This window comes from Maylandia zebra, linkage group LG15, assembly GCF_041146795.1.
Source record: "Maylandia zebra isolate NMK-2024a linkage group LG15, Mzebra_GT3a, whole genome shotgun sequence".
Taxonomy (NCBI): Eukaryota; Metazoa; Chordata; class Actinopteri; order Cichliformes; family Cichlidae; genus Maylandia; species Maylandia zebra.
Window position 1 is genome coordinate 18,234,182 of NC_135181.1, and position 17,249 is coordinate 18,251,430.

A 17,249-nucleotide genomic window follows, 5' to 3' on the forward strand; every position below is an offset into this window, starting at 1 on the left:
GGGGGCCTTTTTACAGCTTTACTGATTACACAATTATTATTTCAAACTGTTCTGAACAATGCTGCAACCGAGCAGTCGCGTTACTATAATTTCAGTAAGGACGCACAAACGAATTTGCCTATTAATTAAATGTCAAACAAAGAAAGTAACATTGCCTGCGTGCATCATGTTGTGATTTTGAAATTAGAATAAAACAAAAATACACTCAATGAGTCAGTGGCCTTTATGTGAATCTGACAAACACCAGCTCCATATTAGGACCAAAAATTTAACTAAAACTGAAAATGTACTCTGAAAACTGACTGAAATTAAAATAAATTGAAAAGAAATCTAAAATGAGATTTCAAAAATAAAAGTTTCTGTACCTTGAGCCTGCGGAGGATGGCGGCCACTCTTCGGTGCAGTGTATCCCACCGCCGGTTGCCTTCATGGACCATTGCTTTGAGCTGGCTGGCTCGGTCGGTGCGGTTTTCCCTGGCCAGCCGGCGGTACTGATTGTTGACCAGCTCCAGCTGGGTCAGTCGCTCATGAACCTGCCTTTGGAAACCCTGAAGAAGAGAGAGGAAGCATGGACAATTCAGTGTCTTTATTTCCTCAGTGTGAAGAATTGAAACATCCTCGATTTCTTTATTATATTTTTCTAAGAAAATGAAGAACATTTATCTAAGATTTATTGAAACATGTGCAAACATCAATGGAAATACAATATATAGGGCAAAGACAGAGTTTATATTCTTTTAATGACCTTGAAATTCAATATTTGGGACCACCTTTACTTTTATATAGCCTGAACTATTCTTGCAGTGTCTCAAGGACAATCTATGACTGATAGGGTTCTATTATGTGTTCTATCCAAGTCTACTTTTACTGCATTGGCAGCTCATGCTCACGACGATTTGAACTGATACACTTAAAATTTGGATTCATCACTCCATCAAATGCGTTGCCACGGTTTTTCACTCCAGTTCTTGTGTAATTTGGCATACCTCAGCCTTTTCTCCTTGTCTACCTTCCTTAATAATAGCTTTTTGGTTAAAGACACAATTTAAAATTGGTACTTTGTTTTGCATAAACACAACACTGGTTCATCCCTTGAGTTGCAACGTCCGACTTCAAACTGATAAAGATTACTGATGATCAAACAGAAACAAATCTTCATCAAGCTAACCTCACAACAACTGACCTCAAACTTCTTGAGCTCCTCTTTGGCGACAGCAAAAAGGACATCAGCTGAGTTGGGGTTGGCAGCGGTTCGCTCAGCCATCTTGAGCCAATCCTCAAATCGGGAGTAGTCATTGAGAAACTTACACCAGAGTGTCCACGTCTCCTCAATCCTGCGAGCAGACATCGTGATGGAATATTTGTTTCTGTAATGTTCAGACTCTGCGTACGTCTAAAGCATTAACCTAAAACTTTTAATCAACATGAATTATTATTTAGAAAAGAATCTGTGTCGTGACATCAGTTGAACAGTAACATAAAGAAGACCCCGTGTTAAAAATCATGAGCTTCAAATCGACATTTGGGTCCAGTTTGTTTAATATTTTGTCATATTTCATTTATTATATTTGTGACAGTACAGAAAATTACAGTAACAGACATAGAAGTTTAAACATCAGTATGTTCTTTAGCTCCTACAGTACCTGAGCTTTCGATTCAGAGCCATAGCACAGATGGTCCTCCAGCGCTGGTCCAGGCTGCGGCTGGTCTCCTGCAAGGAGTCGCTCTCCGCCTCAGTGCCACCAGTAGCATCTTCATCCCGCAGCAACACATCGCACAGACTGAGCACGGATGCTACGCCCTCCGTGTGCTTCTCAATGTCCCTCTGCAGCTCCTGGACAGACATAAGGACAGGTATCACATTGGTCCATACTGTGCTACAAACCTCATTTATTAAACATCAGTCCACAGACAGAGGACAGTGAGGCACTGCATGTGACCACCTCTCCCCAAATTAAACAAAGGACAGATATGAATTATTAATCATAAACAGACAAAGAGTTGCAAGGAGTGAAAAAGAACCTTTAAAACAAACAAAAAAGAGAGAAAAAGGGTTTACAAAAAAAAAGGGAAAAAATTAAAAATGTCAAATTGCTTGTTTGACATTAATAATAATAATAATAATGTCATAAGGTGTTGTGAAGTCCACCTGCTGCTCTGCCAGCCTCCTTTGGATCTCCTGTTCGTGACAGACGCTGTAGGTGATGGGTCTTGACAGCTCGGCCTCGATGCGAGAAAGCCATGAGCGGAGGTTACTCATGTTTTTATCCAACTGCTGGATCGTCACCAGAGTTTCCTTCAGCTTCTTCACCCTGAAAGGACACAACCACATCAATGTAAAAAAAAAAAAAAAAGATAAAAAATCTCTTTGAACGCCTTCATTTGATATTAACAAATAACAATCTGGGGGTTTCAACCCTTATTAAGGTTTAAAATTAAGTGATGAAACTGCTGAACAATCACCTGAGTTTAAAAAACAAAAACCAATAGAAATAAAATTGAATAAAAAGATGGGAATACAAAAAAGTACAGAAGACCACAGAGAATAGTGAAAGAAAAAAAGGATATGAACGAGAAAATAAGGGTAAAGAAAACTAGTGAATGAGAGAAAGACGGAGAAAAAATGATATATAATACAATAAACCTTACAGTAAACAAACTAATTACAAAATTTAAAAAAAAATGTGAATAATTAACCTCCTAGGACCTGGCGTATGTGGACATCACGTTTTGGGTTATTTAGACCAAAATACTCAATTTTGCTCTACAAGGGCCTGATATCCACTTACGAGGACATTATACTGCCACTGTTCTATCAAAATTTTAAACGAATATCCTCACATGTGGCTCTCATTTTTCTTAGAAACAAAAATTAGGTTAAAAAAAAAAATCTGGTAATTCTTTGTTTTTACATTCATCGGGTCCCAATCAGCCCAAATATCAAAGAGAAATTAAAAATGCATGCCGTGGAAGAGTTCGGGTCTTAGAGGGTTAAAGTAATCAAAGTACTAAACTGATGATTGCTAACCCTTTAAAGTGTATCATAGTTATTAAGAGTTTTTGAGACTTCTACATCATCAGGACTATTTTTCCCCAAAAATCTTAAATAAATTGCACAATACATTTTAGGAAATAAAATACATTTAAAAATGCCTGATGTAGCAAATATGATAGAAACTAAAATTCATATATGCACATTTATATTTATTTGTTTATTTATAAATTTCATCAGGAGTTTCAACATTCCCATTGCGAATTTCTAGACTTTTTCTGGCAATTATTTTATAGTCCTGCTTTTCAAGGGTTAAGCATTAACAGTGTAAAGAAGGAAGGAAGCAAAGAAGGAAGGAATGAAGAAGAAAAAGAAGGAGTTCACTAGCCTTCAACCTTCTCAGGTATCCTTACTAGAACTTCTAAAGTAACCATGGCAACTAACACCCGTATGAAAGAACACACACACACACACACACACACACACACACACCCACACACACACACACACACACACACACACACACACACACACACACACACACACAGAGCGCCACAGTGACTGGTGTCATAGCAACGTATGGAACAATAAAAGCTCTCTTCTGAGCATTAAAAGCCTGAAGTGTGCCCCATTTGGGAGTTTGAGTTAATTTACCCATTTGATCCTTCCTCCTCTGCTGACGAGGTCCAGCAGAGCCTGTCAAGGGTGAGAGTGGAGACGCTCTCCACCGAAATAATAAGCACTAAAAAACCAGCTGCAAGTGTGATTGTCTGCCTCAAGAATGTATGAAAGGGTCCCAACAGATAACGGAGAAGTGAGAATGTAAACGAGCGGCATATTTTGAAAACCTAGTTAAGAAAAAGTTGGGATGCTGTGTCAAACCCAAATTGTATTCACAACAGACCGTAGAAAACATCCTAAATATTGAAATAAAACATTTTAACATTTGAGGAGAGAATGTTATGGCAGCAACAGGCCTCAAAAAAGTTGGCAAGTGGCCAACAAAAGGCTGGAAATGTAAGTGGAGCCAAAAAGAAGAAGAAAAAACACCTGGAGGAAAATTTTGTTACTAATTAGTTAAATTGCTGACAGATCAGTAACACGATTAGGTAAAAAAAGAGCAGAGGTTCACTAAAATTATCAGGTTTGCAAATCAATGAATTCATTTTTATTTACATTTTACAAACTGTCTCTTTTTTAAAAAACAGTTTTTTTAAGTATTTGGAAATACATCAAAGTAGTAGTAGAAATGAAAGTGACCTACAAATGGGTCATAGAAACCCATTGTAGGTGGTTGCTAGATAATATGATGTTGTCATTGGACATGGGTGAGGACCTTCATTAGTACTTCTATGCCAAGTTTGTTTGGTCAATTAATAAAGGAGTAAGAGGAATACATGGATATTATTGGGCCAACCAACGTAACGTTTAAGGCAAATATAAAATAACTTTATATTTTCTCTAGTTTATCTAAAGGTTAATGAATCAGTATGAGCAAGCCCTATAATCAAAATAATATTTTCAATGCTAAAATATAATTAGTCATGTCAAATTTACTGTTTTATTAAAAAGCACATTATTAAATAGACACACTTACTGAATGGATTAAAATGGAAAATTAAAAAGAAAAAGAAAAAACCCAAACTCAAACATTTTCCCAGCTTCAGTCAAAACATTAATGTATATTTTGATCGTTTATATGAGAAACTACTGTGGCTTAATACAGTCAGTATAAATTCTGTTCAGAAACACATTCTTCCACTTTGCAGATGCAACCAACTCGGTCCACTAACCAGTCTCTTTCTCCCATTCACTCCTTCTGCACCTCTGACAGGCTAACAAAGGCCAGCAGCTTCACGCCGAGGCCAAACAAAGAAACAAAACCCGGTCAGAGGCACTCGCTCAGGAAAAGGACACGAAGAGAATGGATAGAGAAAATGAAGCAGAAAGGAGCTGGAGGATAAGAGAGGATGCATGGCTATAAAGTACAGCTGACCACAGGAGGGCTCAAAGTTAGCCAGACACTGACCTCCAAAAGGCATCTACTGTTCTTACAGTACTTGTTTAATCCAGTATGATGTTTTTAGATAATTATTCCCTGAACTAAAGATTTAGCTACAAACACGACTATTTAAATCATGCCTACTAGCTATTGAAAATAAAACATAGATAAGGAGCATGAATGCTCCTCATTCGTGCAGAATTTTCACTTCTACAATTTACATACAGAAGTGTATAAAGAAACCTCATAGTTTCACACTTTATTTCTATTAGAAGCATCTAAATTAATTTAGGCTCCAGGACTTTGCTCGGTTAAGTTCACTAGCACACGTTGGCTGACTGTTCTGGGGTTAAAAAGTGCATGCCATGTTTCTAGCAGAGGCAGACAGTTAAAAAAACAGAGATAGTGTAGTTCATCTATTGGCAGACTACAGGATGGCAGAGAAACTCTTCTCCATCAAGAATTCTTGGCTCCCATCTTGTCTACATGTGGTCAAGCCAGCTTAAATCTGCTCACTGGGTCTTTTGAGAGGGCCTCAATTTGAAAATCAGCAATTAATACATACCGACATATGCCTCCCTCCCACCCACCCACCTTCAATAGTTATCCCAGTGACAGGCTACGGGGTGGGGGTGGGGGTGGGGGTGGGGAGGTTCAGAGTGGACATATGCTCCCGTCTGAGGCTAGGCGCAGCCAATTTTTTTCATGATAGAGGTGGAGGGGCTAAACAGCAGTGCAAAAAGAGGAGTCTGTATCTCCTGCTCTTCCACAGGACTGTCCATCTGTTTTTAAGGGGTCAGGGGGGGCAGTAACAGTTTACAAACACAGAGGCTTAACCTCTGCAGTCTGAACATTGGAGGCCATGTATTCCTGACAGCTGCAGAGCATAGCTAACGCAGCAGCAGGTGGATGGATACCCAGAAGAGCTGCTGTTTAATTACAGCCTTTTTGGTCCTTAATTATGCCTTTTACTGCTGAGCAGGTTTGATGTGAAAAGTGCTCGGTGGGGGGATAATGATGTGAATTGCTGGTTCTGTACACAATAAACCTGAATCTTCTATAAACCATTGGCCACATGCACAAATACACACTTCATCTTTTATTCTTACCATAACTTTACCTTTAGTCTTTGAAAGGTGCTTCCTGAATGGGGAGCCACACTGTATATACACAATTTGCTTTCTTAAGTGCCTTTTGCAAAGTGTTTAACTGGCATAAATAAACACTTTTGTTAGCAGGTCACACCATGCAGCTTCTGTGGCGGCTGTGGTTGCTCTCACCTGGCTTCGATTTGGTGGAAGAGGTTGTGCCAGCGCTGGTTGACTTCCTGCAGCGACTCGTGGACCTGTGCCTGCTTGGCCTCGTCGCTGGCTAAGAGCAGCTGCTCTCCCAGCTGTTTCAGGTGGCTTTTATTCTCACTAAACAAGTTAATTTCCTCCATACAGTCCTGTAAGGAAACATGAAACGATGCTGATATATGAATTTTATATCCTTTGTGAACATTTAGTCCTTAAAACAGCAAGTAACCTTGGAAAACCTGGAAACTATTCCAGTGGTTCTCAAACCACATCAAAACTCATGATTAACGATACAGGGCAATTAGCCAAATGTTGTCTGTTTTTTCTTCATCGGGAAAAAGTTCACACCTAATCAAGTTTTAGTGCAAAGCCATAAAATGGATGAGTTATAGTCATTCAACCTGCCCATTTCCATTCCCTTAAGCACTGGGTTTTTTACCAGAAAGTATTTTCTTTAGCTACTATCTTAATAAAAAGTACTGACAAGGGGCTCCAATTTTCTCCGGTCATCTACAAGCAAAAAAACACAACCTCTAAAATAACTGAAATCATACTTCATCTTGAGACAGGAAGGACAACTGTTGTGAAAAAACAAAAGGCCTATAGATCATCAATTCTAGGCCACCATCTGTTATAAACACAGCACATGTAGTTCATATATGGACTTAAAATAGAGCTTATATGAATGCCTTAGTTCATGAACTAGTTGTTGGAACACACACTTCCTCAAAGTAATGTCAAAATAATACCCATAAACAATCCCTTTGTTGATTGAGGTGATTATTGTCTGTGAAACTCTAGTGTTGGGCAACGCCTCGTACCTTCTTTAGTTTCTCCACCATTTCTTTGATGCTCAGCTCTCCCCGGTGGCACACTTTGTGCTCCATCTGAGTCAGCCAATCACAGAACTCCTTGTTTTTGTCATTGAAGATGGTCCACGCATTGAGACGATCTGCGATTTCCTGCTTGCGCGATGACACCTAAGAAGAGTCAAAGCAATAAAAGTGGTGTTTAAGCAGTGCTATAAGTTAAAGATTACAAGTGTGAACTACCTATTCTCAGATAATCACCATGCTATGTTTGCACATTGGGTATACTGCTACAATATATAAAGCCCCGCTAAAATAATTCACTCTAATAAATCTTCAGTGCTGGCAGTTACAAAGTGCTATGGTGCAGAGCACATCTACTGGTTCTCTAACTAAAACTTTCCAAGATCTTTTACAATGTTTTGTTACAATTAACAAGCAGATCATGGAGAGAAAAATCATCTATAGTTGTAAACGTGGTACTTTCGTTGGCAAATTTACTGTCGACTTGCAGGAAACAACAAAAAGAGTGGTGACGAACCTCTTTATGACTGTCAGTCCAGTCTGAAACAGGGTTAATTGTTTTGACTCCCCTTGGTATGCATCCAAGAAACAGTCTGACCCAAATATAGTGCACAAAAAAGCATTTGTGTGGTTGAACTTGGTGCAACTGGGTGTATAACTGATGAAATTTGTAGGGCACTTCAAAAGCCCCAAAGCATAAAAATGTGTGATTACATGGTATTAAAGATTAAAACGTGGCAAAAATGTTCTCTTGCTACAGTTAAATAGCATTTCATCAGTAATCAACTGAATTGAGAAAAATCCCCAGGAGAGTCTTGATATTTGATGAAATTAACAAGGTCCATTTACCTAATGACAGCTTAATACCATGAAAACACCCCATTTCATTGCTGCGGGGGGTGATAATCTTTTTGAAGCTAAAGGGCTTAGCATGCCCATGGGGCATGTTACATCAGCCATAGTTTATTGCTCAGTGACACTTTTATTTTAAAATGAGCCCCGCTTTGGTTTTAATGAACTGGCATCGGAATGGAGGAGAATTTAGGGTGCATTGTGAGCCGCGGTCACCCTGTGAGGACTTAGTGCTTCCCTGGAACAATAGATCCAGTCCCTTGAATCCCCCTTAGCCCAGCCGAGCCATCTGCTCATCAGACCCATTCCGGTGGCTTCCCCCACCTACCACCTGTTAACTATGCAGAGGAAACTGCAGTGGCTCAGATCCACGCCCCCCGGCCATGTCAGGGATGAATACGGATTAAAAATGTTTGGTGTGATCTATCAGCTGAAACTAACAAAAATTCGTTTTAAGACTACTGTCTAGACTTTTCTATATCAAACTAACAAAAACGATTCAGTACAAAAATCACACACACCTAACTGTGAGTGAGTGGTCTTTACTGGAAGAAATCAGATGGCTTTCAGGCAATTACATGATGGTATTGTGCAAAGTTAAGGTTAACTACTTCAGTTTGCATACAGAAAACAAGAGTACTACACACACAATGCATTCCTGGCTGCTGTTGCTATAACCGTGAAACCCAGTAACTCCTGCCAAGACAGGGGCAGGTGGACTATAATTGGGGACTCTATTAGCATGAGCATAAATTAAACCATAATCCCTGACAAAAATGTATAGAGCTTGTCATAACTGTGTGTTTCTCAAGAAAAAGAGTGATTTTGTGCCTAAGCCGAAAGACTTAGTCGCAGGAATTTGAGCCTGTGTGTATACAGCAGAGCTACTTTCTGCAATAATGTAGTTACAGAATTAACCCCCTGTTGTTTTAGACAGCTTCATGTGACTGCTCGTGGTAGCCTGACTTTTTCAAGCTTTCACTTTAAAAAGACTTCTCTTTACTTGGCTGATACGAGCAGAACAAGCTCTGCTGGATACAATCTAAAAACAACCTGTGAGATTCACCAAACTGCAGAGGAAATATTAACAAACAAGTCATTTGGCTTGCAGGGAGGCAAATTGCTGAAAAGGAGACAGATGCAGTTTTCCCTCCATGAACCTGCGCATGCTGGCTCTTTTCTCACACAAATGAGTGTAAGTGTCTGTGTGTGTTTGTGTGCGTGTCTCTGTGTGTGGTGTAAGGCTTTGTGCTGCTGGTCACCGCCAAAACACAGCTGGTAGCAACTTTTCCCTCCTTCTCTCCCCAACCTCTCTTTCTCTCTCTTACCTGTTTCATCTGCAGTCCTAAGACACACAGTCCCCCCGCTCTCTGTTTACATATAAACTTCTCTGTCAGTTCTCACCTTCATACACAGCTCTTCCCACTGACTGTGGAGTTGCTCCAGCTGCTTCTCCAGCAGAGCCGAGTCACTGGCCGTGACATACTGGGACAGGTCCGTCTTCATGTTGGCCAGTTCCTTCAATCCGATGGCCAAATGCTGCAGAGAGAGCTCAGTCTCCTGCATAACACACACAAGCATGCACACTTGAGCACCCGGTCAGATAGCCATGTACAAGTTGTGTGTGAACACGCTTCTCTCTTTTCGCTCTGACCGTCCAGATTAAAAGGATGTGGACGGGACAGGGGGAGGGTAGAAGGGGTAGAAAGGGGGAGGGGAGTGAAAGCATGGGGATATTAAATAAAGGAGGGGTGGGGGTAAACTCAGGGGTTCTCTGGTGGGATGGGGGTAGCTACTGATGAAATTGAAGTGTTCAGAAACTGGCTAGTTTTCAGACCAGTCCAGAAAACTGCAAATGATTTATTGGGATTTAAATGATAGGTTACTGTCATATAGGTGCCAATGGCATACATAGAGAGATGTCAAATGTTCAGTGTCACAGCAATGACAAAACAGTTTCTGTTCTTCTGTTTCTTTTCAGTAAGTATATTATTTCAGTAAATTACACAATGTCCACTGCTGGCAACCCTCAGTACCTGTTTTTCTGCAGCATGTGGATCTGATTCTGAGAATTAATTTGCAGAGAACGAGGTCCTACTCTGTTAAGACAAAGAGTTTTTCAAAGACTGTTTCCGAAGCAGAGAAGGTGACTGTCCTTGGCGAAAGAAGCCGCAGTACTAAAATGTGAAAACCCTATTATCAGGAATGCAAGTGAAACCCTTGATAGTCCTTGATATATTAAAGCACAAATTTAAATGTATTTTCATGCATTAAAATCTAAATTGAATCTAAACAGAGTTAATCTTCTCTGCACTGACAGAACCAAAGGCCATATTTCTACATATTTGATCTTGATACACTTGTAAATTACAGACTGTGTGTTTTCTAGATAATTTAATGCTTTGGAAAAGTAGCAAACATGCACATGTATTATATATGGAGTTGCATTACTGTTGAAACTTTGTGAAGGCTGATTGCAATAAAACTATAATAAAGCTTAAAAGCTCTTTAACTGCTTTGATGAATAGAGGTAGATTTCATTTTCACAACTGAGTACAAAAGGTTCTATTATGTCTGGAAATCATACAGCATAGCAGCTCATTTTATTATCAAAAATTGCCTTCATTTCTTAAACAGTATGTTATGAAATGTATTTTCACTCCACTGTTAGAAAAGTGGAGCTCTGAAATACCCGCAGCAGTTTTCTACAATTTATATCCCTCTACTTTTCATACATTCACAAACACATGAAAACACATCCTTTACAATATTATATTAAATCACCTGGATAAGAGCGGAGTCCTCCGGTCTTTCACACGTCTGTTGTTTCATCTTTAACTCGTGCATTTCAGACACGATGTTGCTGATTCCATCCTGACACCGAGACCACATCTAGACAAGCAGCGTGACACAGAGCGGTCAGAGATCTCTGGAGTGTGCTTGAAAACACATCAATAAAATGCCTCAGAGAAGACAGGGACAGCTTTAACATGTTAAATTATCAGACACCAAATGTGCCTTCCAAAAATAAATTTAATGAACCTCATAAAAGGAAAAAACTCAGAATGTCATCAGTGTTCTTAGTTTTTTAACAGTCAAGCTTTCAGATGCTGTGATAAATCCTGAGTGAAAAATTTTTTTTTTTAAATGTTACAAAACCATAGCTCTTTGGGTCCTTAAAAATGTAATATATTATTCTGTATGATGTCTGCAGTAGTCAATTCTGTTTTTCTATCAATCTATGTGTGATCTGACCTTTAAAACGCTGTTCAGAGGGATTTCCCTTGTCCGGGTTGGATCCTGTTGAGCTTAAAGGGGTTAACACAACTTTGCCTGACCTCTCTCTGGTCACGAAACCAGTCAGATGTCATAATTAACACAGCTCACCCAACACAAATGTTAGGGTCTGAATATTCTAATAGTCAGAGAGCAAGCACGCTTAGCAGGACTTGACGAAAAATAATGAAAGGGTGTGCTCATGTATCTGTATTTTTAAAGGTATTTTTAAAGGTATTACTTGTAATATAAGATTAGGGTGGTATTTTGTTCGATGTCTGGTCTGTCTAGGTCTTACAGTAAAGCACTGAAGGAATGAAAGGGGCAGACACTGGCAACCAGCTGTCTCTGGATGTGGATCATGGAGAGATTTGAGTCGCTCTTTGATCCCTCTTGGCAGGAGCTCAGTGCCAGGGCAACACACCAGCCTGAGTGTGTGTGCGTGTGTGTATGTATGGGTTGGTTGGGATCAGGTCCTAGATATGGGTCATGCAAAGCAGACACCTCCTACTCCTTTGTTAGTGCACAGACACACTCTTTTTCTTGATTTTCCTGAAGGTGCAGTTTTCTAAATACTCAAAACATATCAGGCAGTGATATAAATGCAGTTTTAAGGTAAAACCTAATATGCTGTCTCTTGATTAAGCTGGAGAGTGGATGGTAAATGTTTATCTTGCCTTTTATATGTGTAGATTTTCTTTCTCACCTACATCTTTCCATGTTATGCAAAATATTTCCTTTGGTGTTGGAGCCTTGATACAACAGTTGAGGCAATACTTGTTCTATTTTAGAGAGCTACAAGTGTATGTTAGGAGTGTGGTAATAAAACGCACTCATTTTTGTTGTTTGTTATTTATTTTTTTAAATTTTACTTCCTGATACTTTCATTTGATCCTTTGGGTTAGGCTTGATTAGTTTAAATCAAATACAGCAGTTCATGCTGTATTAACATGTTGGGTATGATGTGTTGGGTGCCACAATCCAGTATATCAAGCTCAGCCACCAAAGGACACCTTGTGCATAAAACTGGCGAATGTCTTTGACAGAACAGCGAGAAATGATCCAAGTGAATGAGAACGACTTGCTCTGTCAGCGGCTATAAATCTGTGGGTTGGGCCCTCCTGGTGAGGCTATGGAGTAAAACTAAGCTGAATGAATATGATTCATGCAGTGAAAACCAATGGGAAGGAGTTTGCTGTGCTGACCTTTATTTCACCAAAGTTCAACTTATTCTTTATTGTTAATGATTGATAAAAACCTTTCACGCGGGTGGGCTTTTTTTTGTTAAAAGTGACACATGAATCTGTCTCCTGCAGTTCCCTGATGGTAGTGAATTCCCAGGAAATTATGGCAAATTGACCTCTATGTTTTCTGAATTTTCAGCTTTGGGTTTCTTGGGTCTTTCTGAACTGTATAAAGTCTTTTGACTATTAATCAAAACAGTGAGATTCGGATATGGATTTTACTCGTACACTTTTAAATAACTGATGATTCAGATATAGCATAAAAATGCTAAAAATTAAACACAGGCATGTTACCTCAACAGTGGTGTAAAGCATGTCTCTTCTTTCCCTCAGTAGTGATGTGGTTCGTTGCCAGGCTTCATCTATGGCCTGAAACTCTGACTGCAGTCGACTGTAACACTCTGAGTCCTTCATTGTTTCACACAGATGTTTTCCAGCCTTCAGTGTCTGGGTGTACACAGTGGAGTGCTGATCCAGAGACTCTGTGATACACTTTGAAAAAATGTGGGGAGAAATAGTCTTTAGGGTGAAACTTTTGAGTAAAAACATTAAAAACCTAAAACGTTAAGTTAATATAACTGATCTCCCTTTCAAAGCCCTCTTCTCATGCATCTCTGGGACTTCAGCTGCTCTAGATTGAAGTCCCTTTCTGTCCCCTTTTCCTTCGTTCCTCTCTTCCACAGCATGGCTGTCACGTCTGCTGTGACCCCCAACTGGTCACAGAAGACGGCCGCCCCTCCCTGAGCCTAGTTTTGTTGGAGGTTTCTTCCTGTTAAAAGATCATTTTTTTCTTCCCACTGTTGCCAAAGTGCTTGCTTACAGGGGGTCATTTGATTGTTGGGGTTTTCTCTGTATCATTGCAGGGTCTTTACTTTACAATACAAAGCGCCTTGAGGCAACTATATAAAATAACACTGAGGTTAACTGAATTGAATTGTCTCTGTTGATTCTGGTTTTGAACACATAGACAAATGAGCTAAGCCTGGTGAGTACGGCTGGTTCATCAGCAAAGATTGTGTTGGTTTAGGCAAACAACAACAACTTTTGCATGCTGTCACACAATGGTATGGATTGCCATTCAGACATGTCTTTTGCTGATGTACTCCCGCAGCCATAGGAGGAATTTCTAGTGCACAATCTCGTAAAAAATAACAATGAGCGTGCTCCTGGTAACACGCATGCCCTGATTCAGTGTCTGTGGGTTTGAGAACTGTGAAATCTTCATGAACGTAGCAAATCTCCCCACATTTTTATGGGTGGATTACTTAAACTTCATGGTCAGACTTTATATAGAAAAAACCATTTTTTCCCCCCACTGCATTGTAAAATACATTTTTATACTGACCTGGTAATCATCGACACAGTTCTGCAGCTGATCCACTGCACAGAGAAAGCGTCCAGTTGGGGGCAGCAAAGAGTCAGCGTCCCTCAACAACTTCCACAGATGTTTCAAACCATTCTTGTAGATTCTCCATTGGTGCAGCTGTTCCTTTGTTAAGGTCCGGCTTTGACCAGCCAGAGCCACGGAGCTGAACCAGCCATTCTTTAAACTGACCACTTGTGCCGTGAGCTCAGATCTGTACAAACCAACAAAATACAATTTCAGTTTTTGTGTGTCATTGGGTCCAAAACAATCACCAAAAAGTAAAACCACATAAACAAATAAAATAAAATGGAGGCGATAAAAACTGTGTTACAGTGTGTCCACATACATACACACATAAAAACAAAAAGCATAAAATTTTACAACTAATGCAGCATAAGGACATCTCTGTCACAGCTGATTTATCTGCAATCTATAAATTACCAACTGCAAAATAAGTGGGATCTTAAAAATGTCTTCCAGCTGTGAGCAGCGGTTCCAGCAGCGAGGGAAAATTCCCTCTGGGTTCTTTCAAAATTCTGAAACCGTTCCAAGCTTCTCAAAGAATTCAAAGATGGATTCAAGGACATCGAGGAAAAATACAGCAGTTGTCTGCCATGCACACACACACAGTAATTTATTTTCAGTCAGTTTAAGACCTCAAAACAACCACCTCTCATTAGTCAAATCACCACCCCCATTTGTCTTTTGCAATGGATCCTTGCAGCTGTATTATTTCCCACACAAATCAAAAGGGTATGCACTCTACAAATATTTTCTTTTATGATTATACTTTGACCATTTAATGTCTCATGTATTTAAAGAAAATTCTACTGATACATTTATTATTTTATTACACTAGCAACAACAAATAAGCATTTTATGTAAAATAATTATATGCAAAGTATTTACTTCTAAGCCTTTTCTTGACTTATCCATCATTTACCTTTTCTCTCCTGTTTCTTTTTCCATGGATTTGATTGCATCACAGAGAAGATGCTGCAGAAGCTGATGTCCAACAATTATGTCAGCCTGAAGTCTCTGTGGGAGCAGAAAAGAGGGCACAATGTGATTCTTACATCACTCTTTATCTTTTTTTAAATAAACACTGTTTATGATTAAACATTTCAAAAGTGTAATAAAATTGTAATTACATTTCTTGCAGCATTACAGCTTTTCTTCAAAATAACATGAAAATTGCTCCAGTGCTGCAATGCTCTCAGTCTCAGCGATAAATGAAATTACTGGGTCGAGGAGGTCATTAGTTTGGCTTCAAAGTGAATTATCAAATTTTTCAAATAGTTACTTATAGGAGGTATAAAGATGATTATCAACTTTGCTGATTAAAATGAGCTAATAGAGCAGTTTTTACATAGTTTTTATAACTAAAAATGAATAAAACATATTCTACCTGATGGACAATCAGCATCTCTTGAAGGCTTGGATAACTCGGGTTTTTTCTGCACACTGCTTCCTGCTCCAGTTTCTCCTTGATCTGTGTCAATCTTCCACTCTTTTCCTGAAAACTCAGGGAACGCTGGCACTCATCCTGCAGTTCTCTAGGAAAGAAATGTAACATACATCAACATGCAAAGCTTTCTTTTACTACAGCGCAGAAAAAGAACACTCAGTGCATCCATTGTCTCCAGAAAATGACACAATAAGTTATTCCTCAGAAGAATTTGGCAATAGACAACAACACTACAAAAAACACCCCCACCTTCAGTTATGAGGCTTTATGTATCAGGACACAATAAAAATAATCTGGTCCATTGCAGAAATTAAAATTAAGTAACTATAAGCTCAAATTAATATATAACATATATAACATATAACATATATGGCATACACCATATATTACTCATTTAACAAAAATGTAATGAATTGCTGCATTAGTGCTTCCCAACAGACGCGGTGTAATATCTCTTGTTGTTCCTCAGAATCAGAATCTTTTATTGCCATTGTAGCAATCAAACACTGAACAACGAAACTGACGTGCAATTCTTACTTTCACAGTCAAAATAAAAATTAAGTAATTTTAATTTTATTTATTTTTAAAAGTGAGTTAAAATTGATAAAAGATAAAAGAGATTGTATTTAGCTAACCTTTACCCTGATAAGAATTATATTTACTGTGTTATAATATGTAAAACCTAAGAATAGAGGGTACACTTTCTGTTTATGATGATTGAACACTGCTATGTGATACATAAATATCTGAATTTGCCTGAAAAACTGTTAAATGTGCAGACAGCTACACATAGATTACTATCTTTGCTTTCTCGTGAATTGAACTTCCTCACCTGTCTGATGAACGAGTCATGACTTCGACCCACTCCCTGATAAGTACGTGCAGTCTCTCTGACTCCTGTTTGTTAAGATTCACGTGGCCACTCATGTCTCTGATGTCCAGCAATGATGGAAACAGACCACAGAGCTCCTGGAGTACCTGCTGCAAACCCAGGTATATTTGAAACAACTGTAGTTTAAGAGCATTTGTTAATAAAGTGTACAGGGATGTAGACAATAGTGAGTCCGACGAACCTTTACAGAGTCTGTGTTATCTTTGCCGGCCTTTAGTTTCTGCTGTAAGTCCTGCATCTGCTTTTTGAACACCTCCAGTTGGGCGTGAAATAGTTTACGTTGCTCTAAATCCTCCTGCACATTCAAAGAAATGTAACTGAGTATATATAACAGTTTGAGTTTGAGAAAGTGTCCCTCTGCACTCAGTGTGACGATAATAAATTCTCATACGGTGGGAAGCTAGACTGAAAGAAAACTGCACAGGTAAAATATTTCACATAACTTCCCTCACCTCAACACTCCTCTTTTTCTCTGCAATTGCCTTGTTTAGCAACAGGATGCCACGCGACAGCAGTCTGGTTTCTGATCTTATTAAATTTGCAGGTAGTGGTTCTAGCTGGCCAATAAGAGGCTTGGATGCTGCTAAGACATCTCCCATGATGCTTTGCAGCTCTTCAGCAGCACCCTGCAACTTCTGGATAAAAGAACAAAAAACACAAAATTCTGATTTTTCATATTCATATATATCCATGTAGTGTGTTTAATTTTAAGCAGCAGCTTTAACAGAAAAACTTTTTAACCTTTCAAATTGTTTTCATCTAATTTATTTGAGGATTTTTTTTTAAATAAAGCAGAAGATCAGAGCTTCTTTTTCTAACAAAATACACTTTTCTGTGTATTTTGAAGAAGAAAAACCCCAATATTAATAGCACCGCAAAAGCTTTTTGTTAAAAAAAAAAAAAGAAAAAGAAAGAATTTCCAAATTAAACACGTAATACTGCATCAGAATTACGCACGAAGAGGGGACATCAGATGTATGAAACCTGAACAGACCACATTGGATATTTCTGCCAGTAAATGCATGC

The 17,249-nt window shown here is 38.9% G+C and overlaps 1 protein-coding gene across 9 annotated transcripts in view; it reads right to left on the minus strand.

Annotated features, from left to right (window-relative positions):
- syne2a (spectrin repeat containing, nuclear envelope 2a) overlaps window positions 1-17,249 on the minus strand; it is an 88,099-nt gene that overhangs the window by 9,534 nt on the left and 61,316 nt on the right. For 8 of the 9 annotated variants that reach the window (XM_023152059.3, XM_024805180.2, XM_024805177.2 and 5 more), the window contains 15 exons: window positions 16,676-16,858; window positions 16,405-16,518; window positions 16,164-16,312; window positions 15,272-15,419; window positions 14,807-14,901; window positions 13,843-14,074; window positions 12,792-12,989; window positions 10,762-10,869; window positions 9,382-9,537; window positions 7,114-7,272; window positions 6,275-6,441; window positions 2,150-2,312; window positions 1,644-1,834; window positions 1,184-1,334; window positions 366-548 (listed from right to left, as the gene is read on the minus strand). In XM_023152059.3, the coding sequence (XP_023007827.3) occupies window positions 366-548; window positions 1,184-1,334; window positions 1,644-1,834; window positions 2,150-2,312; window positions 6,275-6,441; window positions 7,114-7,272; window positions 9,382-9,537; window positions 10,762-10,869; window positions 12,792-12,989; window positions 13,843-14,074; window positions 14,807-14,901; window positions 15,272-15,419; window positions 16,164-16,312; window positions 16,405-16,518; window positions 16,676-16,858 (2,397 nt within the window). The remainder of the gene's footprint in view (window positions 1-365; window positions 549-1,183; window positions 1,335-1,643; window positions 1,835-2,149; window positions 2,313-6,274; window positions 6,442-7,113; window positions 7,273-9,381; window positions 9,538-10,761; window positions 10,870-12,791; window positions 12,990-13,842; window positions 14,075-14,806; window positions 14,902-15,271; window positions 15,420-16,163; window positions 16,313-16,404; window positions 16,519-16,675; window positions 16,859-17,249) is intronic. The other variant, XM_014414556.3, reaches the window with a different exon arrangement.